Below are 27,718 nucleotides of genomic sequence, written 5' to 3' on the forward strand. Positions count from 1 at the left end.
GTTTTTAAAGTTTGTTTGTTAAAGCAGTTTAACTTGTAACATGTCAGTAAAAGTTGATTTAGCTAAAACCATCTTTCAGGTAGAACTGGCCACTATTTTTTCTTTATATGCCTACATCACTTGGTGGTAGTGGATCAGTTTTACTTACCTGAGCAAATTTTAATTGTTTTAATATCTTTTTCTTGAAGTTTACGCGTTTTAAACTACCTTTACAGAATCATGTTACTCAACAAAACAAAACACTGAGCTAGTTTGTTTCTATTTGGGATGATTATACATAAACTTCTCACCCTGGAATTTTCATTGGTCCATTAATGTTTCCTATGCAATGGTGATGTTCCACCTGCTGAATGTAGCCACTGATAACAGAAGGTTTACATGCAGAATTCATTGTACTTTCAAAAAAAGATTAGCACTGCATTTGATTAACAAGTCTCTGCGGAATCACATACCTGATAGAAATAATTACCTGTTTGTGAAATTTTAAGCTTTTGCTCCTCACGTATGTGTCTGCATCACTCTGGAGAATTTTAAGATGATTTCTATTTGTTCTGGCCTTCTTTTCCTAAGATATGTATGCAGTTGGGTGTACAACCTCTGTTACATAGTGGCTGTTTAGCATCATCAGCTCTTGTTTGGAAAACCAGTGTTTTCCAAGTTCATGAAAGCCATAACTGGTGGGTTTTTGCCTAGCCAGTTATGCCTTTTAGTTATAAACCATTAAATATCAGCAACACACAAACAGAATGCTTATTACTGCAACATATGTAAGAGAGGGAAGCAGTTCACAATAGTTTGAGTTGGGTTTTTTTATACTTCTCACTGACCAGAATTACCTCCATTCTCCCTTAGACATTTAACATTTTCCTTGGTTACTGAAGTCTCTATTACTTTCCTTTTGTTTCACATGGAAAGATTATTAACTGGAATTTATTTTTCACTCCACCCCAGGAAACAGGTTTGAGAGCATTTGCTGAATTTTAGATTAGCAGGCTGAGAGTTTGGGGTTTCCGCATCATTTCCCTTCCACAGCTAGAAGCAGAAGACAAAAAAATATGGTCCTGTATGCCCTAGTTTGGTCTGCAAACCACAACCAATTGCTAAACCACAACTTTCTTTCTACCCACAAAGAATTTTATAAATCCTATTGGTGGCATTTTTTTTTTTGGTCTTTTGAAGCCACGGTGAAATTTCAGATTTGAAAGCAAGCTTCTTCATTGCTCATCAGACATTTAGCCCATCAGTATTCTAGGCAGTAGTCAAGCATATGGTGTTTTGCAAAAGTCTGGGACCAAATGGTCACCACAGAGCTAAATCAATCCTAAGGTTTTCAGTGATGGGCATAGGCCTCGAGGGTTCCGTGAGCTATGTTACACTCTTCAGTAGCTGTGTTACACTCTTCAGTGAGGAAAGTGGTCTAGACAAGAAATACAAATAAGCAACATGCAGGCTGTAGGTATAGAGCAGATGTTGTAAGTGGAGTCAGCAGATGTCTCAGACAGAGGAGTAGAGGCTCAGCTCTGCCCACGTGGATCTGGTGGTTGTGTCTTGAATCTGGGAGGGCGGGTGGAAGGAGTGTGTTTCCTTTGATGCAAAGGGAGGTCAAGAGAGGCGATTTTGATTTTGAGTGTGGCGAGTTTTAGATGCCTATGGGATAAGAAGATGTAAATATTTATTAAGTGTTGAAGATATATGTGTCCAGAAGAGATCAGGGAATGTTTAGGGCTAGAAATGCAGATTTGGGAGTTCTAGTTACAGAGAGAACTGGGGGTGTCTACTTGCTGTATGTTCTTTCTTTTATGAGCTTTGTTTGATTTTAAATGAAAATAATAATTGAAAAATTTAATGTTTACGCTTTTCCCACTTAGACCTATGTGGCCAACATTCTGATTGCAGTGAACCCATACTTTGACATACCTAAAATCTATTCTTCAGATACAATAAAGTCGTACCAAGGAAAATCTCTTGGGACGATGCCACCTCATGTGTTTGCAATTGGTAAGTAATTTAAGTGTATCTTAATTTTTATTTCAGTTGTACAGACCCATTCAGTTTTTCTTTTGGATTAGTAGAAGGTGCCATGAACCGAATGTCTGAAGGCCTGTGTGCAGCTGAGCCTGTCACTGTGTTAGGAGCGTGTCTCTCACACAGGGTGGGGAAGGATACTTTTGTTGCCGACTCATGGGGTGGTTGTACCTCATTACCTTTGTTAAATGCCTTTGTTCTCTTAAGTGTGTCTATTGGTTGAAAGTAGGTCATCATAAAATGTGACCTAATGTTTTCTTTTGACTCCATCTTTTAAAGTGTCCCCCTTCTGCAACTAAGAAGGAGGCCTAGACCATTCGCTCTTTTACTTGTGAACGTTTTACCTCGGCTAGAAGGGGGATGTGAGAACAAACATCTTTTATCCCTCATCAGGGCATTTTAAATTGTAAAGGATGGACAGTGACACATGTTTCATATCTCTGGAGAATCTGCGTGGAAGGGCAGCAGCATCTGTCTTTGCCTTTGTAGGGCACTCTCTCTCATCTCGAAGGCCTTAGCTCTGAAGAGCAGAGATAGAGTTGCTTGAGAGGCATCCCCCATAGCTAGTGGCTACAAGTACAGAGATGTTAGCTAAGCCTTGGAATTCAGACATAACTGAATTAAATTGTGACAAGTTTTGGTTCAGGTTTTTAGCATAGTTTGTGTCTCTTTGTACCTGTGTTTTGGCTTAACTGGGCTTCACCTCCAGATTTGACTGAACATGTTCTGGGTGCTGCTAGGCAGAGTGAATATATGCACCAAGTCCAGTGCAACTGGTTCTATGATGCTCTGATGGGCATCTGTATGTGTTCTGTCAGCTGGCAAAATGGTGAGCAAGCTCATCACTAGACAGAAGTTACATGTTTAAAATGTAGTTGCTTACTACTAAAAAAGTATTTACAACGATTCCAACAAAATTGGGTGAAATAGATTGCTGATGAATTGGTCAAAGGGATATGAGCACTCTTGCATTAGTTTGCACTGGGTCCTTTGAGAAAAAGCCATCCGTAGACCCTTCTTCACTGGTATGTGTAGCACCTGCCTGAGGTGAGAAATAGCGGCCTTATAGGGCTCAACTTGTCAGGACCTCATTTTTAATTAAATTTAATTTAGTCCACTTTAAGAGAATGAAATTGTGCTCATCTTGTCTGTGAAGTCCAAAAGATATAGCTTAAACTGTTGGAGGATAATGAAGATAGTTAAAAATTGTATATATAAATAATGGCAGATCTAAAAAATTGAAAGCAGTTAATTTTGCCTATTTTTGAAATGTTGGTGAATTCTACAGGATGTTTACGTTTAATGGTAGAATTACAGGAGGAAAAAAAACACCACAGATTCGTTGTGCAGTTGTGTTTTTTTTTTTTTATTTTTTCCTGCAGCAGAAATTTTGGCTGCCAGATTTCTTAATTGGTAGCTTGTTACTTTTTGCTTAATTCTCTGGGGATGTCATTAGTTATGTATAGTGAGCATTTTTCATCTCTCTGCAAATATGTTCTGGTATTAGGAAAAGCTGAGCCACTGCTCATAATATGGAGACATTCTAGTGCAAACGTAAACGTTGTTTATTTGGATTTCATATCACTTAGCTGTCAGGATAATTATAGAGAACATTTAAAGTATATACTTATAAAGATGTTTTGAATACTTTTAAATGATTTTATTTAAAAATTTTGGTAGCTGTAAACACACATTTATAATTTCTTTCAGAACAAGTGCTTTTTGTTAGTAAATGGACTTTCTATCATTTGGAAATTTTTATTTAATACTTCGTTTATCACTAATAGTGTATTATTATTTTCACTCCAGCTGATAAGGCTTTTCGAGACATGAAGGTGCTCAAGATGAGTCAGTCCATCATTGTATCTGGAGAATCAGGAGCTGGCAAAACAGAAAATACAAAATTTGTTCTAAGGTGAGGAATATTTAGCTGACCTAAAATGTTCTGAACAAGTTGATTATTTTTTAGTTGTGGTAAAAAAATATACAACATAAAATTTACCATTTTAACCATTTCTAAGTGTACAGTTCAGTAGTGCTAAGTATATTCTCGTAGTCGTTCAGCCAATCTCCAGAACTTTTCATCTTGCAAACTAAAATCCTATACCCATTAAACAACTCTGCGTTCCCCCCTGACCGACTCACATGCCAGGCAACCACTGTTCTTACTTCCTGCTTTTTTGATTTTGACTACTCTGGGCACCTCATGTAGGTGAAATATACAACTTTTTGCTTTTCTGTGACTGGTTTTCCCCCATTAGCATGATGTCCTCAGAGTTCGTCCATGTTGAGGCATGTGTCAGGGTTTTCCTCATGTTTAAGGAGTAGTATTCTGTCATGTTTACGTATCACATCTTGTTTATCCATTCACTCATCAGCAGGCACTGGGGTTGCTTCCATCTCTTGGCTCTTGTGAATAGTGTTGCCTTGAACATGATATGAACAAAGAGTTACAAAGATCTCCTTGAGATTTGACCAGGTTGACCTTGAATACTTTTACATGCTTTATGACATAGTTTGAAATGGTGGACTCTGTTTCTATTACAAAAACAGACACCTTATGTGGAAGCTAAGCTGGGGATTTTTGAAATCTAGCTTTGACATGTTATCCTCAGGAGGATCCTAGAGGAGACCAGTGCTGGTTAGGCAAAGGGAAATCTCCAACCATTCTTTCTAAATCCAACCATTACATTCTGTTTTCAATATTCCTGCTATTAGAGCGGTCAGAATAATTTTTTACCTTAAGTTTGTGATGGCTGACCTTCTTGTTTCTACCTCCCCACAACCCTCCTCCCAGCGTCAAAGATAAATATTTCTATGTGTAATGAATATCATATTTGAGACACAATAGTTGGTTAAAATCAGAATGTTCCCGAAAAGTTCTAAAAAAATAATGCTGATTTAGATGTCAAAGACCATCCAAATAGGATTTTAAATATCAGAAAAGCTATAATAGAATAGTGAAAGAAAGAAAGTGAAAGTGAAGTCGCTCAGTCGTGTCCGACTCTTTGTGACCCTGTGGACTGTAGCCTACCAGGCTCCTCCGTTCATGGGATTCTCCAGGCAAGGATACTGGAGTGGGTTGCCATTTCCTTCTCCTGAATATCTTCCCGACCCAGGGATCGAACCCGGGTCTCCTGCATTGCAGACAGATGCTTTACCGTCTGAGCCACCAGGGAAGCCCTAATAGTATAGTAGGTACATTTAAATATAAATTTGTAATATTTATATGAGCCGTTCCAGTATATGATTCAGGTTTCAATGTTAGATGTGTTAAATAATATTAAAATTAGAAATATAGGTTGCCAGCTCAAGATGGCAGTATAGAAGAACATATACTCATCTCCTCCTGAAAGAGCACCAGACTTGCAGCTAGCTGTTGAAAAACCATCGACAGGCAGAAGGACACTGGAACCCACTGAAAAAGGTACCCTATGTCCAAAGACAAAGAAGAAGCCACAGTGAGGCAGTGGGAGGGGCACAATAGCAAGAAAATAAAATCCCATTCCTGCCAGGTAGGTGACCCACAAACTGGAGAAAAATAATACTGAAGAAGTTCTCCCACTGTTGTGAAAGTTCTCAACCCCAGCCTGGGGACCTGACAAAGAGACTGGGAGTCCCCAGGGAATCTGACCTTGAAGGCCAGCGGGATTTGCTTATAGGACTTCCATGGGACTGTGGGAAACAAAGACTCCAGTCTTGGAGTGCACAAAGTCTTGCATGCACCAAGACCCAGAGGAAAGGAGCAGTGACCCCAGGGGAGATTGAACCAAAACTACCTGCTAGTGTTGGAGGGTCTCCTGTGGAGGTGTCAGTCGGCAGGGGCTCATCACAGACTCAGGAGCATTGACAGCCGCAGTCCTGGAAGGTCCCCCATGGCATAAGCCCTCTTAGAGGTTGCCATTAACCCTGCCCTAGAGTCTAGACCCCAGGGCTGGGTCTCCTTAGGCCAAACAACTATCAGGGAGGGAATGTAACTCTGCCCATCAGCAGATAAGTGGATTAAAGCTTTACTGAGCAAGGCCCTGCCCATCAGAGCAGTCAGTTCAGTCGCTCAGTCGTTTCTGACTCTTTGTGACCCCATGAATTGCAGCACGCCAGGCCTCTCTGTCCATCATCAGCTCCCAGAGTTTACTCAAACTCATGCCCATCGAGTAGGTGATGCCATCCAGTCATCTCATGCTCTGTCGTCCCCTTCTCCTCCTGCCCCCAATCCCTCCCAGCATCAGGGTCTTTTCCAATGACTCAGCTCTTCACATGAGGTGGCCAAAGTACTGGAGTTTCAGCTTCAGCAACAGTCCTTCCAATGAACACCCAGGACTGATCTCCTTTAGGATGGACTGGTTGGATCTCCTTGCAGTCCAAGGGACTCTCAAGAGTCTTCTCCAACACCACAGTTCAAAAGCATCAGTTTTTCGGTGCTCAGCTTTCTTCACAGTCCAACTCTCACATCCATACATGACTACTGGAAAAACCATAGCCTTGACCAGATGGACCTTTGTTGGCAAAGTAATGTCTTTGCTTTTTAATATGCTCTCTAGGTTGGTCATAACTTTCCTTTCAAGGAGTAAGCATCTTTTAGCAAGACCCAGCTTTTCCCATCACCATTCCCTCCAATCAGGAGGCTTACACAAGCCTCTTAGCTTCCTCCATCAGAGGGCAGACAGAAGAAGCAAGAACAACCACAGTCACACAGCAGCTAAAACAAAGACCACATTACAGGATGAAAAAGCAGAAAGTTGTGTTCCAGATGAAGGACAGGATAAAACCCCAGAAAAACAGCTAAATGAAGTGGAGATAGGCAACCTTCCAGAAAAAGGATTCAGAATAATGATAGTGAAGATGATCCAGGATCTTGGGAAAACAGTGGAGAAGATGGAAGAAATGTTTTACCAAAGACCTAGAAGAACAAACAAACAAATAAGACACTAGAAGGAATCAGTAACAGAATAGCTGAGGCAGAAGAATGGATAAATGACCTGGAAGACGGAATGATGGAAGTCACTGCCAGAAAACAGAAGATAGAAAAAAGAATGAAAAGAAATAAAGACAGCCTAAGAGACCTCTGGGACAACCTTAAAGACACCAACATTCACATCATAGGGGTCCCAGAAGGAGAAGAGAGAAAGGACCTGAGAAAATACTTGAAGACATAGTAGCTGAAAATTTCCCCAATATGGAAAAGGAAGTAGTCAACCAAGTCCAGAAACACAAAGAGTCCCAGGTAGGATAAACACATAGTAATCAAACTGATAAAAATTAAAGATAAAGATAAAATATTAAAAGTACCAAGAGAAAAATAGCATACAAGGGAACTCCCATCAGGCTATCAGTTGATTTCTCAACAGAAACTCTAGAAGTCAGAAGGGAATGGCACGATACGTTTAAAGTGATGAAGGGGAGAACCTACAACCAAGAATACTCTACCCAGCAAGACTCTCCTTCAGATTTGATGGAGAAATCAAAAGCTTTCCAGACCAGCCAAAGTTAAGAGAATTCAGCACCACCAAACCAGCTTTACCACAGTGCTAAAGGAGCTTCTCTAGGCAGGAAACACAAGCTAGGAAAAGACCTACAGAAAATAAACTGTGAACAATTAAGAAAACGGTAATAGGATCATAGATGCTGATAATTACCTTAAATGTAAATAGATTAAGTGCACCAAGCAAAAGACATAGGCTGGCTGGGCAGATGAAAACATGTGCATGTATACACTTCTACTTACCACATCAGTCTGCTTGACTCCCCCAAATTGTATATAATTATTTTATAATGTTAGGTTAATTATGCTCCCATTATGACTTGCAATTATAATTATTTTTTATTTTTTGTCTGGCTATTGATTGTGAAAACTGATAAACATCTTTTACTGTTGCAATTATGTAACTATTACTCACTCAGTACTGTTTGTATTATGATTGGTCAACAGAAAAATAATAGAACTCTGTATCACCAGAACTATGATTTAATAGAAAAACCTGTAATCACTTTTTAAAATCCAGATACATAGCAGAATTATCTTGGAATTTTTTGAAAAATACAAATGCCTAGATATTGCCTCTTTTTTCTCCAGAGCCCCAGATATGTTTCTAGTAAGCAGCCATGTTTAAAAACAACTGTATTATATGATGATATATTATTTTTATCTAGTTCATTTTACTTTTTCCATTACATGTTCAGTGCTCCCATTTCATTTAGTTTGTGTGTTCCGTTTTCCACCTCTTCTTGTTTTTCTTTTGATGTTATTTCTCAAGTCTTTAGCAAGTGGAGTAGAAGAGCTTTTATATAAATATATATATAAGTAATATATATATTTCAGAAAATTTAGAATTTTTGCCTAAAATATTTATGACAATTTGATTCCTCTTGTTTGACTTAGTATGACTAGAATGCTAGATTTCTAATGAAAAAAATAGATATGCAACAAGCAACAAAGGTTTACTGTATAGCAAAAGGAACTCTAGTCAATATCTTGTAATAACCTATAATGGAAAATCATTTCAAAAGTAACATGTATATATGTATAACTGGATTACCCTGCTATGCACTGGAAACATTGTAAATCAACTGTACTTCAATAAAATGTATAAAGAAAAAAATTTTTAAAAGCAATATAATACATGCAATATCATTGTCATCTAACATTTTTTTTTTATCCTGTATTTTAAACAGATATCTGACTGAATCCTATGGAACTGGTCAAGATATTGATGATAGAATTGTTGAAGGTGATAGAACTTTTTAAATTCTTATTTTTTATTGTTAGATATGGACTGAAATTAACTTAGAAGAATCCTCTAAGTGCTCTGGAATGTTCTCACAGAGATCCAGAAGACTCCAATCTCTTACAAGTCTTTGCTCCTTTGTTATCTTGTCATTTACTTAATGTCTGTTGTTTTTCCCCTGACCCCATGTGCACACTCAGAGGGCAGAAATTTTATAGATTCCAAATCCCTGGAACAGTACCTGATACATGGCATGTGCATCATCATTTATGGAGCTATGATGAGTGAAAGGAATACAGGAAGCCCTCTGGCCTCCTGTGCATTTTGTTGACCTTGTTTTAGTAAAGGAGAAAAGGAGAGGATTATTTGGAATTGAGGTGCTGGGGGGAAATCATTTTAACAAAAGTGTACCCTTGGAAGGCAAGAGTCTGTACACTGATTTCCTTAAGCAGTCAGTGTCTGTACACCCCTTCGACAGTCTTTCCATACCCTGTTTGGACACTGCTGGTCCAGGCAAGTCTGCGGTAGCCTCCCACAGCACAGGTTCCTCTCTGGTCTCCCCTTCCTATAATCTATTCTCTGTGTGGAAGCTGGAATGATCTGTTTTGCTCCAAGCTCTTTATTGGCTTCATATGTCTCTCAGGGTTAAACCTACCTTGCTCTTTGTGGCCAGGTGCCTGCCTCTCCTGGTCTGATTGAGTCATTTTTCCTGTGAATCCTCATGCTTTAGTCACGTCACATTGGTCTCCTTGTAGTTCTTTGAGGTGTTTCAAGCCTCCTTGACACCTCCCTCACCACTTCTTCCTACCAGACACTCAGTATTTAATAATGATGATGGTATTGACATGTGTGGGATGCATTAGGTGTTGTCTGATTTGCTTAAAATGGGTTACCTAACTTAACCTCTTCACAGAATACGAGGTAGGTGTTTTGTCCCTGCTCCACAGATGAGAAACTAAGGTAAAAAGAGTCTAAGTAACTTTCTGAAGAGTAAATAGCTCATCACTTGTGGAGAAGGGACATATAGACAGACGTCTTAATTGCGTAATCTACTAAGTGCTCTTTTTAATACTCCTGACATTTAAAAAAAAAAAAGTTCAGTTGAACAAAGATTTGTCAGGAGCCTTCATGTATTTTCTGGAGAAGGAAATGGCAACCCACTCCAGTACTCTTGTCTGGAAAATCCCACGGACGGAGGAGCATGGTAGGCCCATGGGGTTGCAAAGAGTTGGACACAACTGAGCAACTTCCCTTCCCTTCATGTATTTTGCTAGATCATGGCAGGCAGAAGTTACATACACTTTTTCACAATTAGGTAAAACATGCATGTACATGAATATAAATTCTACTCTAATAAACATTTTTAAAGTTTACATCAATAAGATTTTTCATATTTCTTGATATAAATAATTTTCTAATTTTATGTACAGTTCTCACTGATGTATGGTGGCACACCAAGGTATAATCACAGTAAAGTGCCTTTACTGAGAGAATTGTCGTTTAAAATTGAATGAGTAAATAAAAAATAAAGTAGGGATTAATTTAATAAAATACTAATTAATATTCTGACTTGATTATGTGAGGTGCAGATTCACTTGGGAATTGGATGTAAGCCTAGTTTCTTTCAGGAGAACACTCTGTGTGATGTGTAACAGGCTGTAGTTGAGGACCAATGGAAAAAGTTACTCCAAATTTTTCTCCAGCCTCTTACTGGAGGATAGTGCATGTTAACTGGCAGGGCCATAGAAATCTTGAGGTGACATATACATGCTAACATTTCCTTCAGTTTTAGTACTTTCTTACTTATTTTAGCAAGTGAAGCAACTTGCCAGTGATCTTTAAATGGATTTGAAGACTACTTAAGCTTTCTACTGTGGACAAAGAGAAATGGACTTTAGACTATTTCATAAGAAATATTCTAGCAATAAACACATGAAGCAGTTTATGAGGTTGTTGAAGGAATGTGTAAGAGTGGCACTAATCTGGTATAATTATAGTTGAGACTATGGAGAGTACAAAACTCTAGTAACTCTTTCAATAATGTAGAGTGTGTGTGTGGGGTGGGGGAGAGACATTATAAAATGAAGACAATTAAAATTTTACATTTGTTCCTTGGGGTTTCAGAAACTATTGTTCTGAGAACCTTTTGTACACAGTTCTATAAACTGAATTTGTTAGGTTTTGTTGGATGTGCATGTAAAAATGTTAAATCTGGAGGTTATGTTAATATATATATTTAAAAGTAGGTCAACTAATAACATTTTGCCTGTATTTTATCATAGGAAATTTGCTGTTTTCTGCTCATGTAGGGCTGATGTGGAAACTATAAAAATATTTAGGGAGTAATTTTTAAAGTTGAGTTAGAGATTTTGTAATCTAATGACTTTTGAAAATTTAGTCTTTGCCATAACACTTAATTTTCTTTTGATAAATTTTGAATAAATTTTCCATCTTTAGTACTTTAATAGGACCTGACACATAGGGGGAGTCAAGAAATATTTGTGGGATTTGACATTACAAGTGAATTCATTCGTGTTAGTTTTGTGAGAGTATTTTTCTAGTTATATGTATTTATTAATAAATGGAAACACTATATTGCTTTGTAATTTTCCTTCATATTAATTTTTTATGGCATATTTTCATTTCTGTTTTAATAGCTAACCCACTCTTAGAAGCTTTTGGAAATGCAAAAACTGTTCGCAACAATAATAGCAGTCGATTTGGGAAATTCGTAGAAATACATTTCAATGAAAAGGTAAGTGAGAGTGAGTTTTGGGTTAATATATTTGGGAAGTGTTTTTAGAAAAAGCAAAAGGTCTTGATAGAAGTGGTAGTGTACTTGAACTCATGGCAAATATATTTAAATTTTTCTCTTACTATTAGATATTTGGGAGAATATATATGTTCACTGTGATCTCTGTAAATTCTAAAGCTTATGTTTATTAATAGTTATCTATTTTCCCCCTTTATTTGATAAATATTGCAACCTCTTTGATAGACAAATGGTTATTAGGAAAGATAGTTTAACATTGGTAGATTATACCTTAAGACTTCAGATGCAAAACCGTAATTTCTCTCTGTTTTGTTTTCTAGAGTTCAGTTGTTGGAGGATTTGTTTCACATTATCTTCTAGAGAAATCTAGGATCTGTGTTCAAGGCAAAGAGGAAAGGAATTATCATATCTTTTATAGGTTGTGTGCTGGTGCTTCTGAAGATATTAGGGAACGACTTCATCTGAGCTCTCCAGATAATTTTCGGGTAGGTTGGATGAAAAGAAATTTCATAAAGTTTTTGCAAATTGAATTGTCTTCTATTCTAAAGCGTATTTCAGTGTATTTTGATGTCTAGTTGCATATAACTTACATTAAGTTCAGTGTATTGTGATAGAATGACTTCTGTAATAAGTGGATCTGTATGGAGGTTTATTGCTTAGTTTATAACACGGTATGAGAAGAAACGTAATGGGATAGGTAAAAGGAAAGATACTAAACTAATTGTATCAATTGGTTATCAATTTATCTTCAGTAAGTAGTTTATAATAGTTCTGTAATGCTAGCTTTACAGTTACCTTTGACTTACTTACAAAAGAAAAGTTTGACCACTGAATTAATATTAATAAAAGATCCCTACTTGTCTTCCTTAATTCATTTCAGCAAATATTTATTGCTTACCCTTTGGGTACCAGGATTGTGACATAGTTAAAAAGATAAATGAGACACAGTTCGTGCTTCTGAGCAATTTAGGAACTGGTGGAAAACATGTACACAATTTTGACTGATATGTTGAATGAGTAAGAGAGATGCATAGGAAGCTGATAATTTTGGGAAAAACCTTACTGGAACAATTGATGCTTGATCAGAATCCTGAGGGGTTTTCAGGTGTTAACTAGAGACGGAAACATGCAAAGGTATTCCTGGTAAATGCAAAGAGATAAACAAAGAAAAGCAGGAAGTGGCTTAAAGCGAAGGACAGGAAGGACAGGACAGGAAGGACGGGAGTTGAAGCTAGAGAGTTGGGTCTTTTTTCTGTAGTTAGTAAGGAGTGGTTGAAGGGTGTTAAGAGGGGTGGGGTGGGGTGGTGGAGGAGGGGATGGATAGAAATTGCGACCATGGGTAAGTGAGTTGGGAACCGGTAGGTGACATTGCAGTTACTCAGTGCCTGAATTTGGTTTAGCGATGGCAGGGTTACTGAGGAGGGGATGTGTGAAACAGAAGGTAAAGTGACCTGACTTGGAGACTGAATTAGGTCAGGAGAAGGAGGAGTCTGAAATTATTTTCTAGGATTTCATTAGGGTAACTGGGTGGCTGTAAATACCATGTTGGGGCCAGATGGAAGATTTGTGGTGTGTAGGATGCGTCCAGTTTTGGAGTCTGTGGATTATCCAGGTGGAGCTGTTCAGAAGACTGTTGGGTGGGCCAAGATCAGGTCAGAGCTGCAGGGACAGGTTTGCGAGATGTCAGTATGCTGATGATAGAACTGTGAGAGTGAGGAGATGAGATTGTGCAGAGAGATTGCATAACGTAGAACAGCATGTGCCAGGATCCAAACTCTAGAGGTAAAGAGGATGAGTATAGATGAGCTGTCTAAGAAAGGAAGCCCAAGTGGAGTTGCGAGAGAAGCACGAGGAAGTCAGGAATGCCAAGTGTTCAGTTTCGGGAAGTGGTGACTGGGAGTGGTAGGTGTAATTTACAAGTTCTCAGCTGGAAAATGGCGTCCCTATTTGGGACGTGGGAATCGTGGGGTGCAAGTCGGAAGTGCAGTCGGTGTAAAGTTCTCCAGGTGATTCTCATAGTCCTTTTTGGCCAGTAGTCCTACTTGAGAATCATGACACACATTTATCTTTAATTATTGTTCTGTGTGTGTGTGTTTGCAACCTGGCTTCTCTTTATTACTTCAGTCAATTTCTTTTAATGTATATTTGGACATTTAAAAACTCTGTTGTTTTAAAATGCTTTATAACTGCATCTGTGTTTGTAGTTCTGCAATGTTTAACCTTCTCTGGGGGTGATGGTGGTTTAGTCGCTAAGTCATGTCCGACGCTTGTGACCCCATGGACTGTAGCCCGCCTGGCTTCCCTGACCATGGGGTTCTCCAGGCAGGAATACTGGAGTGGGTTGCCATTTCCTTCTCCAGGGGATCTTCCGGCCCAGGAATTGAACCCAGGTCTCCTGCATTGCTGGCAGATTCTTCACCGACTGAGCTATGAGGGAAGCCTTTACAGTATCTTCATGACAGTAGAAGAGGCATTTTTCTACAGTGATTTTTAGAAAGGGACTATAATATGAATTACATGGAATTTAATATTGTTGATGTGGCTTTGTCAACACTGAGTTAAGGATAAAGTGACATGGCTGTTGTCTTAACATAGTGTTTCTTTCTACTTGGGGGCTTGGGAACGTAGTTTCTTTGTCTCAGAATGTAGAGTCTTTCCTGTCACAAGGACAGCCGCCAATCTAAACGGGCAGCCTCTGAAATGCTTTATCAGGTCAGAGTTTCCTGTCCCTGTGGCGTGACCTAGGGGCATGATTTCCTCTTACAAGGGCATCCTTTTAGTGGTAAGAGGAAAACTAGAGGAACAGCATTAGCTTTTACCGAAAAACATCTGCTGTCTTGGATATTCCTCTCTGGCAGGCAGGCATGCACCTCTGTATTCCTTCCCCCAAATTATTCTGCCTTAGAGTGACCTCGAGTCTTGGTCATTTCATCAGGTTTTTCTCTGGTTTAGTTTAGGCCTCCAGTAATAACTCGGGGATAAAGTTGTAAAAACAAAGCAGAAACTGCAGCAGGGTGAACACTCCCCCCACCCCGCCTCCAGATTTTTTTCGTCTCTGCTGTATACAAATTAGTGACTCTATCCAAATTAGTATATAAAGAATTATAGAGTTACATCTGTTCAGAAACATCCATATTAACTACACATGTATTTTAGAAAATAAAAGGTTAAAAATGCTTATATTATTCTAAATTTTGAAATATTTTTGCACATGTTCCATGGAAGTATTCATTATAGTCATGCAAGGATCTTTGAATATAAATAAGGCTTGGATAGAGTGAGAATGGGTGACTGGAGAAGTTACAGCTTTCTAGTTACAGAAAAGTTAGAAGAAACAAGTATTGTTCTTAGGTTTTATTATTAAGTCCATCTGTCTAGAAACCTAGTATTTGATAAAAACAGTTGCAGTAGGTGGATAAAACTCTTGCTATCAAAGAAAACATTTGTTTTGGGTCCATATAGCTAAGCTACTGTTACCCTACTAAATAAAAGAGCTCTGTTTTGAAAGTCAGTTGAAATTGCTTACCAGTATTATCCCTTTTATTTTATTCTTTCCCTCAAGATTTTAGTTTGCAAAGAAAAATTCGTTGGATATTATTTTCTGGTTTTAACTGTATTTTAATATTTCACTATAATGGGGCGAGATAAATGCATTGATTATCTTCAGTATTAATTTATACCTAAATCATTCGATTTACTGTAAATTTTTTCTTGATATCTGTATAATTTAATCTTGGAATTCATGTCATTGGAGAGTGGAATCCTAGTGACCTGATTTAAGAAAAGCTGAGATGTTTAAAAAATTTTCTTATCCTGTTCCCTATGCACTTCCTTCCTGAACAACCCCCACCTGTTAAATGTGGGTAATAGATTCTGCTCAAGACCAGTAGATTATTTTCTTTTCAGTTGCTTCCCTTGTTCTGTGTTTTCAAAGCACTTAGTCTTAAAAAACTTCGGGGCAGGGAAGTAAATCATTGAGATAAAAGCTGAAATTGTTATTTGAATACCTGTGAAGGTTCATAAAGCAAATGTAATTTATGTACAGTTAGTGTTAACTGTCAGTCATTATGAAAGGTATGGTTTGAAGGACTGATTGTAAAAACCAGAAATTAATAAACTCAATATTATTTGTTAATTATTCAGAATTTAAAATATTACTCAAAATATTCAACCGCATTGTGGGTCCTTGTTTGAGACTTCTTGCATATTTAGGTCATATCTTGTGAAGGTTTAAAATTGCTCCCTTTTAAAAGTAGGAAAGCTTTATGGTACTGTTTTTTCTGTTAATCATTTAATTCAACTTTCAGATTAAGAGTTTCACCATCCCTGGTTTGATTAATAGAAGTAAAGTGTTTATGATATACAGAAGTATTGATTTTAATTGAAAGATTAAATGATACTCAGGTTATGTTTAGAAATGGTTAGCACTGTTGGATAGATTGTGTTTTCCTTTGTGTTATTTTCCTGTGGATCATGTTGTTAATTATATTTTAAATTTCTTTGTCATAGTATTTAAACCGGGGCTGCACTAGATACTTTGCTAACAAAGAAACTGACAAACAGATTTTGCAGAACAGAAAAACTCCTGAGGTAAAGTAGACTTTAAAAACAGATTATAATCTTTAATGCAAAAAAATTGTGCTGAAAGATACATTCTGTTTTTATTTTGAAACCCAAGTAAGATTTCTTACTTTTAGGCTTATGCGTAAAAGACCCCACAGTCATTCACGCCTCTCTCGCCGTGAAGCACTTCATCCCTCTTTTGCTATTTCTAGAAGCTGCAGGCTCTGGGTCTTCTTGGTGGGACCTCAGGGCACTTTTTGTCTTGTTATTTTCCAAACGTGAAGGTATCAAACTGCCTAAAAATCATCCTTTGCTAACAGTTTTGAAACTTACTCTCATATTAACCATTAGGATTAAATATAAAATATGTTCTTCATAATTTATTATCTGTGTCAAGGCTGAAATAAGCTTTGATGTACAGAAAGAGTGAGCGCTGTTGTGAACTAATTATGTGTTATTGTGATATTTCTCTTTAAAACAGCATGTTTCTGTAATTATTATGAAAAGCTTAGTTTTATGTGTAACTTTTACAAATTATTGTATTTCTAGGATTAATTGGATATAATTATACCATTAAATATTACTTTAAAAGCATAAAATCCTTAATGTAAAAATCTACAACCTTTATAAATTCTAAGATGCAATGTGTAGGTGGTAAGTGGTATGAAGGTGTAGCTACTCAAGTAGCTTAAATTATGAAATACTAAGTCAGGATTAATTATAGGGACTAGTTCATATTGTCTTTATTAATTTTTTAAAAAGATTTGTATTGAGTGTTTAATTGAACAAAGTTTTATTATATTCACTTTTTAATGTCTCTGCATTTGAGTGAGTTAGATGTTTTTGACTACTTTCAAGATAGTGAGAATTATATCTTTAATATATTCATAGAAAAGAACAGAAAACAAAAATCCCCGTTATTTTGAATTCTAAAGATGAATCTGCAGTTAATGTTTGTTTAAATTGATATTTTATTTATCATTTTAGATACAGATGTCTGAATTATAAATTGTAATCATCCATAGTTGAGACTTTAAGAAATGACATTATTATTTATTACAGTATTCTCTTTTGTTATGATAATCTATATTTTTACAAGGTACCATTGAAATACAGAAATTATATTATTTTCACTAGGATAATTGGGACATTCCCTGGTGGAATATTGCCACTATCCTAAAGGAAAAAGCACATACATATATACATTTAATCTTTTGGTGTGGAAAGACTGAGCGGAGAGGAAAGAAGACTGTTATTTTACTTTCCAAAGAGTATTGTACTCTTTATACTCTCCTAAGAAGAAAATGTTCACTTTCTGATTCTAGAGTCACCATACTTTGTTAAGAATCTTATTCACATTATTGAGTTTATATATAAAAATATGTAAGTGACTAATGGATTTAATATGTTTAAATTGCTTTTTATTGTTTTCTGTATCAGGAGGATGAGGTGATCATTTTGACTATTCAGAATTCTTTGCCTAGTTCCATTGGCGTGTTTTTAAGCTGTGTGTAATTTTTAGGAGAATGCAGTATTTTTAGTCTGCTGTGATAGCAATATATTCATGGACATTTGATTAGAAACAGTTTTCAAGTGAAGTAACTGATCAATTGCAAGACTAAAAATTCTGCATGATATGTGTTTTCTTTTAAATTTGGCTGCATGTTGTTGTTTGCTGCTTTGAAGAATAAAATTAAATTTCTTTGTCTAGACATTTTCCAGAAATTTTACACGTGCATAATTAAACATTTTAAAGACTGTGGAAAGGCAATTACAACTTTAGCTGGGAAGCAATTGGCAACCCAGAGGAAAAAAAAAACTCTCCTAGGGATGTCTAGAATGGCCAGTTAATTCTGACACTGTTACCTAACGTTTAATTTTGCTTATTCATTCTCAAATTCTGGAAAATTGCTAGTCCAATCTTTCTGTGTCCAGTAACTTTGTTTTTCCTCCTTCTAGTTTCTGCAGGGCTGACTTTTCTTCTTCCTTTTTCTGAGTTTATTAATAGGTTCTAGTGAAGAATACATTAGATGAACATTCTTTTAAGAAAAGAGATTTTTCTCTGCCATTTTTTCTGAAATGTTTTCAGTCATTGCATGAATTCTTAGCATAAGCATAATGCTTACTGATATACTTTACCTCATATATACTAATAGATAAAGGCTTAAAAATTAACTCCCAGGCCATGAAAATTGTTGTTAGCCTTTCCACTGTTCACTGCTTTTGAATACTGGTACAGCTCAGATTTAAAATTGTATTACAGTTTTTTAAAACTTCAGTTCTTTTTGACCTTTGGTTTTATGTTGATTCAACCACAGATATTTCCTTCATTTTCACTCAATTTATGTTTTTATATAATGTCTTAGCTTTAGAGTTAAAATTGTAATTAAATTGGAAAACATCTCATTCCATTTTTGACTGGAATTTTTGTGGAGATAGGTGTAGATTCATACACCATTGAAAGAAATAATATATAGATCCTGTGTACACTTTGCCCTGTCATTCAGTTTTTGAATGTGTTGAAACACTAAAGTTTTCTGATTGACACATTTTATTTTTGCATGTTATATAGTGCATTACTAGACCTTGAGTAGTTGTGTAGGTGATACTTAAGCAATGTAGACCACAATTAATTGATGTCTTCTTGTCTTGTAGCATCTTAAGGCAGGTTCCTTGAAAGATCCTTTGTTGGATGATCATGGAGATTTTATTAGAATGTGCACAGCTATGAAAAAGATTGGCTTGGATGATGAAGAAAAGCTTGATCTGTTCCGGGTAGTAGCTGGTGTCCTGCACCTTGGGAATATTGATTTTGAGGAAGCCGGCAGCACTTCAGGTTGGTTTTTTTTTGTGTGTGTGGTCTTTTTGTTTTGTTTTAAAAAGAAGTAATATTTGAAGTTCCGTCATTTAATTGCCTATGTACATTGACTCTGTGTGCTAGTTTGTTAATCCCCTACATTTCCAGACTATATTGTTTCACATGATGAAACTTGCAACTGAAGGCTGCTGCATTTTTGATTATTGTGAAATTTGTTTTTGAATAAAGCAGTGATACTGATGAGGAATAAACTCATTTTATGAAGGATAAGTAACTCTGACTACGAGGGTCATATTTGGTTAAATTTTTGGACTTTTCAATAAGTGAACAGAATAATCCTCTACTATCTTTTGAGGCATTTTGATGTTTTTCTGGTTTCACTGATCTAAACTTGGATTAGTTAGTTAGGATAATTGAGTACATAAAAGCCCATATACATTATTATCGGAAATGAAAACAAGTTAAACTTGATGCACATTGAAAAAGCATTTAAATGCCTGCATGATACAACTTCTCAACCATACTGTTTCAGTCTATGTAAATACCAAGTCTTCCCTGATGGCTCAGATGGTGAAGAAATCTTCCTGCAATGCAGGAGACCCAGATTGAACCCCTGGGTTGGGCAGATCCCCTGGAGAAGGGAAAGCCTACTCACTCCAGTATTCTTGCCTGGAGAATTCCATGGACAGAGGAGCCTGGTGGGCTACAGTCCATGGGGTTGCAAAGAGTCAGACATGACTGAGCAACTAACTCTTTGTATGATCTTAAGTTTGATCCATGAATGGAGGGGTTGGCTCATGGTCAAATCTGACTAGCTGCCTGTTTTTGTTTTGTAAACAAAGTTTTATTAGAACACATAAAGACATTTATTTATGTCTTATCCATGCCAACTTTCATGCTGCAGTGGCAGAGTTGGGTAGTTGTGACAGACTGCATGGCCGGCAAAGCCTAAAACCTCATAATTTAGAGAAAAAGATTGTTGATTCCTGCATAACATACATTGTTTAAAAAAAATCAAAAGCACCATTTAACACAGCGATCAGTAATGTGGGCTTTAGTGTCAGATCCCAGAAGCTTTGTAAACCTTGACTTTTTCACTCATAAAATAATGAAGAGCTAATCCACAAGGGAAATGTTTTTTAAGTACAGTTACCTTAAGAGTAGTTTGCATATAAGGAGGGGGCACAAGAGGAAGGAAGAACATTAAAAAATGAATGTGTCTGCTATGTGCAAGACCCTTCCTATATTGTGTTTCGTTATAAACATCATAATCATAATCTGAACTTAATAAAGATAATGAGATAGAGGATATTATCTCCATTTTACAGAAGTAGGACCTCTGAGAAGTTTAAGTAGTATGGTCACTAGTGAAGTTGTAGGTATGAGAGCTGGTTCTCACATGTGACTGACTTTGGTGTGTGTGATAACTGCCCCTCATTGCCCTCTGTCACTGAACTTTCTGAGCAGATAGAAGTTGACAGTCTTAATGGCTTTCAGGCTGAGTGTCTGTGAGTCTGTGACCTCAGCATCAGATGACAGAGTGTGGTATATAGGAGTACATTGTCTAGGGCCAGTCTCTTAACCGTGTGTTAACCTGCCTGTGTGACCTGGGGCCAGGAACTTAACCTCTCTGAGTCTCGATTTCCTCACCTGTAAAGTGGGAATAATAAATACCGAGTCCAACCTCATGTCATAAAGAGGAATAAATGAGTTGAATATTTATAGAATGATGCAAATACTTATGCCTGCCATGTAGTAATCACTGTGTTTTTAATGCATAAGTAAAATAAAAATACTGATTACTCCCAGTTAAAAATGAAAAAAGGAAAAAGAAAAACCAGGCAATATCAGGTATGTACTCAGTATGCATTAAAATTTGTATTAGTTTCTTTTGAGGGATTTGAAAATGTAATGAAATGTTAGAATACATTTTTGTTTGCTCTGTGGCATCATTATACCAAGGGAGCATGTAGGAATTCCAAGTATTAATAATATCCAAAAATGTTTAATTAATGCACACTTTGGAAATATTGTTTGTTTCAAGTGATAGGTGGCATGTTCACACACCTTGTATTATTGCCCTGTGGTAGGACATGCAGGTGTACACAGAGAATCATGAATGTGGGTCTAGTTAGTTGGAAAGCATTTAATTGTCAAAAGGCAGTTAGTAGATATTTACATTGTCTTTTATTTTTCTTCTCAAACTTCCTTCTGTTGAAGGGAAAATGAGCAGAAAGCAGAGCAGATTGGAATGAGGCAATAAATCAAAAGAATTAATAAACTAAGTCATTTTTATTTTAATAGCTAAGATTTTATTATATTAATCTTCATTGTTCCTATAATCCTTCCTGTAGATTCAGATGATTTCTTTCTAATTAGAATTTATTTTTTCCTGTCCCAGAGAGCTCAATTTTGGCATGACTTTGCAATTTGAAAAAGCTCTGGATATTTTGTGATTATTTTATCAGAAAATTTATTCTTTAATAAATATGTAGACAGCTCCCACTGCTATTTAGAAGTTTTTACTTGATGGAAATGCAAAAAATACCTGTTGGGACTTGCTATGTTTTTAAAATTCCACATGATGAAATATACGTTATTATAAGAACAATTATAAAAAATTGTTCAAAGAAGTTCATTTTAAGAAGGAGTGACATGAAAGTCTTACATTATTTTATAGTGTGGTTTTTTTTTTTGCCTTTCTGAAGTTTTTAATGTTTTAAAAAACTTTTAATTTACTAGCATAAATATTTTATGCTAGTATTATATAATTCCTGAAAGTATATAAGAAATGTTGCAAAATAGTTAAAAATAAAAAAGCATTGAAATGAATTGATCCGTTATTGGTGGTAAATTTTTTGAGTTATGTAATTTTAGATCATGTGTATGTGTGTACAAACTAGAAATTAGTAGTAATTTTATTTTCCTGGAATTAAGGGTTTAATATATCTTATAAATATTCCTCTTCCCTTATTGTTTTTTTCAGCTTTATTGAAATATAATTTATATTGAGTTGCACAATAATCACTCTAATCAGTTTTAGAACATTTTCATCACTCCAAAAAGGAACTCCATACCCTTCATTAATTACTCCCCAACCCTTCCGAATACCTAGCCTTTAGGCAGCCACTGTTCTATATTGTCTCTATCAATTAATTGGGTGTTTCATATAAATGAAATCAAACAATATGGGCTCTTTTGTGACTAGTTTCTTTCCCTTAGCATAGTATTTTCAAGGTTCATTCATTAAACATCTGTCAGGACATCATTTCTTTTTTTGCTCACTAATATTTCATTGCATGGATATATACCACATTTTGTTTATCCTTTTGTCATTTGAGGAACTTTTAGGTTGCTTCTACCTTTGGCTATTAAGAATATTGCTACAGTAAACATTCATGTGCAGATTTTTGTGTGCATATATATTTTCATTTCTCTGTGTGTATGCCTGGGAGTGGAATTGCTGAGTCATATGGTAATTCTATATTTAACCTTTTGAGGAATTGATTTTCAAAGTAACTGAACCAGTTTTACATTCTCACCAGTCTAGTGCATGCAAAGTCCTGCCTCATTGTGGTTTTTATTTGCATTTTCCTGATGGATCAAGGTGCTGAGCATTTTTTCATGATTTTATTGGCCATTTGTATATCTTTTTTTTGAGAAATGACTGCTTATATTCTTTCCTCATTTATTTGATTGCCTTTTAAAAATTCACTTGTAAGAGTTTTTAAGTATATTCTGAATAGAAGTTCCTTATCAGATACATAATTTGCAAATATTTTCTCTCTTTCTGTGATTTGTCTTTTAAATTTTTGATAGTGTTCTTTGAAACATAAAAGGTTTTCACTTTGATGAAATCCAGTTTGGGTTTGGGTGGATTCCGGGAGTTGGTGATGGACAAGGAGGCCTGGCATGCTGCAGTTCATTCAGTCGCAAATAGTCGGACACATCTGAGCAACTGAACTGAACTGAATTTGCATATTTTTTTTCTTTTGTTGCTTATGGTGCCATATCTAGGAAACCAACCTAGTCCAAGATCATATGGATTTATGTCTGAATTCTTCTAAGAGTTTAATAGTGTTAACTCTTACCTTGAAGTTGAGTTTGAGTTAATTTCTTTGCATGGTATGAAGTAGAAGTCCAGCTGCATTCTTTTGCCTATGGATGTCCAGTTGTCCATTGCCATTTGTTTGAAATGCAGTTCTTTCCTCAATGAATTGTCTTGACAACACCTTATTCATATGAGATCTCATAGTCTGTTTCTCCTGAGACCAGTCTGTTAAATGGTTTATCTATTTGTCATGATATAATTCTCATTATGATTACATGCATTCTTTGTAATTTTGAAATTAGATAGTCTTAAGTGAATCATTTATACAGTCCTAAACATATTAAGTATTTATTATTTTATTATTATTAATAAGACAATAATTATATGTGCTTATTATGCACCAGACACTCTTCCAGGCAATTCACATATCCACCCTTACTAGTCTTCATAACAACCTTATTAGATTGATACAATTACTATCCTTATTATATGGGTGAGGAAACTGAGCATAATAAGTAACTCATTCAAGGTCACACAACTAGTAAATTGTAGAGTCGTAAGAGCCTGGAGTCTAAAGCACTGTTGTATGCTGTCTTTCTATAAAGAAGCATTCTGAAACAGCCTCATAAATAGGAATGTATAGATATGATGTTCAGAAAAAAGGGCCATGGCCTCCTCACCCTCCTTTGTCCCCGAGTATCACCAGCACATGCATGAGTGCACGCTCACACCCGCCCCTAGACAAACATCCACACCCACACTGACCTCACGACGTTTACCACTGAAATTACTCCTTAACGCTTTCTGCAGTCATATGAGTTTTAGTGATAAGGCATTCTATTATTCCAGAGATTTAATATATTAGCAAGGTTTGTAATCTATCATTAGTATATTTCCCTTACAGGGTCGTGAAAAATGAAACCATGATAGGTTAAAATTGATGGGCTGAAGGGATTGTGTCATGGGCTGCCCTGAATGAGAGTTGCCCAGTGACCTTGGCAGTCTGAATGTCTGACAAGGGTGGGGAACAAGGGAGGTGAAATTACAAGTCACAAATAAGCCTTGTCTAGTTCATAGCTTTATGTCAGTGAAGTGTACTTCTAAGAAATGCATCTTGAAAATCTCGTGTGATGTTTATTAATTGCAAATTAAAATATGTTTTCATTAGGTGGTTGTAATCTGAAGAATAAATCTACTCAGTCATTGGAATATTGTGCTGAATTACTGGGTCTGGATGAAGATGATCTTCGTGTAAGTTTAACTACAAGAGTCATGCTGACAACAGCAGGGGGCACCAAAGGAACAGTGATAAAGTAAGTTCCCTGCTCACTGCTCCCTGCAAGTCCTGCCTTGGGGGGAAAAAGCCAGATCCTGTCTCTGTTCCTTGCTGAGTAAGGCAAAGGACTGTTTCAAAACATTTCAGTAAATGTAAAAAGTAAGGATTAAGAAAAGCCCTGTTAGCGACACAGAAAATTCCATAACTTACTTTGGGCAACATTAGCAAGGTATGTTTAGCCTGGTTCTCTGCTAAGCTAATTCCCAATTATTGTTACGTTGAAGACAAGCTCAGTGAGGAGAGTGTATAGTAGTGCCCGCAGGAGTGTGGTTCCTTCAGAGACTTTTCTGGAGCCCACGGGAAGGCTGGTAAAAGCCCCGGGTGTGGTCCTTCGCTCCATTTCCCCTGTGTTCTAAAGCAGTTCTGTGTTTTATGGATGGAGTGTCCACATCAGAGTCCCTTTAGGAAAGGGTTCTTCTGCAGGAAATGTAAGTTGAGAAACCGCTGTTTAGAAGAGATTCAAGTATTAGTCTGACCTGAATGACTTTGGAGGTTACTTTCAAAGTTTGACAAATTTTTCTTGTGTTCCCAAAGTGCCTCATGCTTTATGACATCATTTAGCATAGTGTCTGGAAATTCTTCTGCGTGGCAGTCTGTCTTCATCACACCGCGTGTCTGTATCTACGGCTGTTACGCTGTGTAATTATTAGTACTTAGATGAAAGAGCAGAGTGGGACAGTTTGGATTTTAAGATACACTTTTTTTCTTTTTTCCCTAAACAGTGTTAACAAATTACTGAACTTTAAAGTTGTCTGGAATTAAACACAGTTTCTTTTGCATTTAAGAAAGTCACATGGAAGATTATTCCTCTGAATAAATTTTTTGTGTATTCAGCATGTACCGTGAGGTATAAAATTAAGGTTAAAAAGATTTTTTGAGCCTAATATTCTTTTACTCAATAATAGGTCTTTACTCTAATTATAGATAATTCTCTTGTAGTATTCTACTTGGCCCTATTTATTTGTTTCCATTTACAACTGACATTTTGTAGCTGTTTATTTTGTCCTTTACATTGACTGTGTGTACTCAGTTCTTGGGAACCTGGTGTTATTTCCATAACGTATTACTAGGAAGAATTTCTGTTGACTTGGTCTTCTTTTACAGGGTACCCCTGAAAGTGGAACAGGCAAACAATGCCCGGGATGCCTTGGCAAAGACTGTCTATAGCCATCTTTTTGATCACGTGGTAAACAGAGTAAACCAGTGTTTTCCTTTTGAAACATCGTCCTATTTTATTGGAGTCCTGGATATTGCTGGGTTTGGTAAATATAGTTTTGTTTGTGAATTTGTATCTGTTTGATATTTTTACACCCAGTTTTTCCACACATGTTTAAAATAAAATTTTAAAAACCTTTTTTCACTTTAATACCTTTCACTTTAATGTATTTCCAGTTATATGTCCATACTGTCATTTCATTTCATAATATGATTTAAATAAGAAGCTAATGTTTCAGGATAAAAGAAAAGACTGGTGGATTTTGGTCACACCAATGCTTAAATTAAAACATGCTGATTGAAACTACTGTGGGTAGACATGTCTCAGTACTTTCAAATGAGTAGAACTGAATGAAGTCTTCAGTGTTGCTGATAGAGAGAATTGGCTCATCAAGACCATTGACTCCAATGTAAAGCTGGGTACAGGTTGATCCAGCACACTGGCCAAACTCATAACTATGTATAAAAATTCATCCTGAGTATTAGTTGTCATCAGTGAGCTATTTCCAATTAATTTCTACCAAATGAGTAAGCTATTAAGATAAATATTTGAGAAGAATTGTGGATGTGTATGACCCGAAATGAAATGAGTCACTGATGTCCGAATGCTTTGTTTGGAATGACCATGTTGTAAAAATCTCAAAGTAAGTCTGACCATTTTTTTATTGAGCTTTATCAGTGTGGGCGTTCCTTCTGTCTGCACAAGTGCTGTCCTTTGTAATTTGTTTGCAGTTGCCAAGAGAAGATATGAGTGTTTACATTTTTGGGAAGGGCAGAGTTTTGTTTTTGATGTGATATATATTTTGAAATTTACACTAAAGCGCATTACCTTTTGTTCAGAGCTAGAGAAACATTCATTACTGACTTCAGAATTTCATAGTCTTCAGACATTTGTTTCCCGGTCTGCACCAGTTTGGCACAGCACATGAATACACAAAGTCATAACATTTTAAAGCTGCAAGGATCTTAGAAATAATGTAATACAACTCCTTGATTTTAGAAATGCATTAGTATCCATAATATTTTTTCTAACTATAATCTCACAGATCATACAAAAAAATATGAAGTGCTTACATTTTAAGTCATTTTCTTCAATTTAGATTGCTTTAACTCCTGTGCCTTAAAAGTACGTTACAAGTGACTTATATATCTTTTACTATATGACATTTATCTAACAAACAACTTTTTGTCAAGCTGAGGTGTTTCTAATATTTAATTTTAGTGCCTATCAAAATTTAAGTCTTGAAATAAGAGCATTTGAGGAGTATGAAACAGTTATACATACATTTTAACCTACTGTTAAATTAAGCATTGATACAATAAAATTTTATCCTAAGTTAAATTTATTAATGTGAAGTTGATCTGATAATGACTCTTGATTCTGGTTTTATTTTCAGAGTACTTTGAACATAACAGTTTTGAACAATTTTGTATCAACTATTGCAATGAAAAGCTTCAGCAGTTTTTTAATGAAAGGATTCTGAAGGAGGTAATTGACGTACAATTTAGATTTAAGAACGGCCCTCTGTTTTAAATTTCAAGGTACCGAGATAGACTGCAGTTACCCAGATGGATGTGGTGTGATGTAAGGTGGCCCAGGGAATCAGAGAGGGCCTGCGTGGGCTATGGGGGCACATCCTAAGTGTCGATGGTACAGCTGAGCTTAGGAGCCAAGCTAAGTAAAAACTCTAAAACGGGCGCCTCCTCAGAAGGGAGGGTATCTTGCTTTTTACTAGTGACTTTTATTAGACTTGAAATTCTTCTTGTTTCATTTCTGATTCTGCTGCCTCTCGTCCCCCACTGCGAATCAGCAGTCTCCTCTCAGCCCTGTCCGGGTCCCCCTCTCTTCCCCTGGGTCTCTGCCTCTGCCCCTCGTTCCCTGCTCACCCTCTCTCTGTGGATGGTGGCGGAGCTCCCAGCTGGGGAGAGTCCATGGGCCCCGGCCGGCCTGCCTCCCCAGCCCAGCCGGTCACACTGCACTGCCCGTGGCTCGTAGGTGGCATGTTTTTGGCTGGACGCTGCCTCTGGTCGAGTAAGGAACTTCCCGCTCCTTCTCATAGTAGATGACTCCTTTGTAACACTTCAGAGTCCTCACTATGTATAGGTAACTTTGAATCAGTAGATTTGTGATTAGTCTCACCATTTTTTACCTTGTATTTTGAATTTTCTGCTGTTTCCTACTGATACTCCTCCCTTCCCTTCCTTTGAGCTG

At 36.6% G+C, this 27,718-nt stretch overlaps 1 protein-coding gene across 5 annotated transcripts in view; it reads left to right on the forward strand.

Annotated features, from left to right (window-relative positions):
* The window catches only part of MYO6 (myosin VI), a 157,939-nt gene that overhangs the window by 68,981 nt on the left and 61,240 nt on the right, over positions 1-27,718 (forward strand). For all 5 annotated transcript variants that reach the window (XM_043889839.1, XM_043889842.1, XM_043889843.1 and 2 more), the window contains exons 5-14: positions 1,869-1,998; positions 3,835-3,940; positions 8,698-8,753; positions 11,408-11,505; positions 11,844-12,008; positions 16,033-16,113; positions 18,742-18,922; positions 24,124-24,268; positions 25,396-25,553; positions 26,904-26,995. In XM_043889839.1, the coding sequence (XP_043745774.1) occupies positions 1,869-1,998; positions 3,835-3,940; positions 8,698-8,753; positions 11,408-11,505; positions 11,844-12,008; positions 16,033-16,113; positions 18,742-18,922; positions 24,124-24,268; positions 25,396-25,553; positions 26,904-26,995 (1,212 nt within the window). The remainder of the gene's footprint in view (positions 1-1,868; positions 1,999-3,834; positions 3,941-8,697; positions 8,754-11,407; positions 11,506-11,843; positions 12,009-16,032; positions 16,114-18,741; positions 18,923-24,123; positions 24,269-25,395; positions 25,554-26,903; positions 26,996-27,718) is intronic.

This window comes from Cervus elaphus, chromosome 28 (assembly GCF_910594005.1).
Source record: "Cervus elaphus chromosome 28, mCerEla1.1, whole genome shotgun sequence".
NCBI lineage: Eukaryota > Metazoa > Chordata > Mammalia > Artiodactyla > Cervidae > Cervus > Cervus elaphus.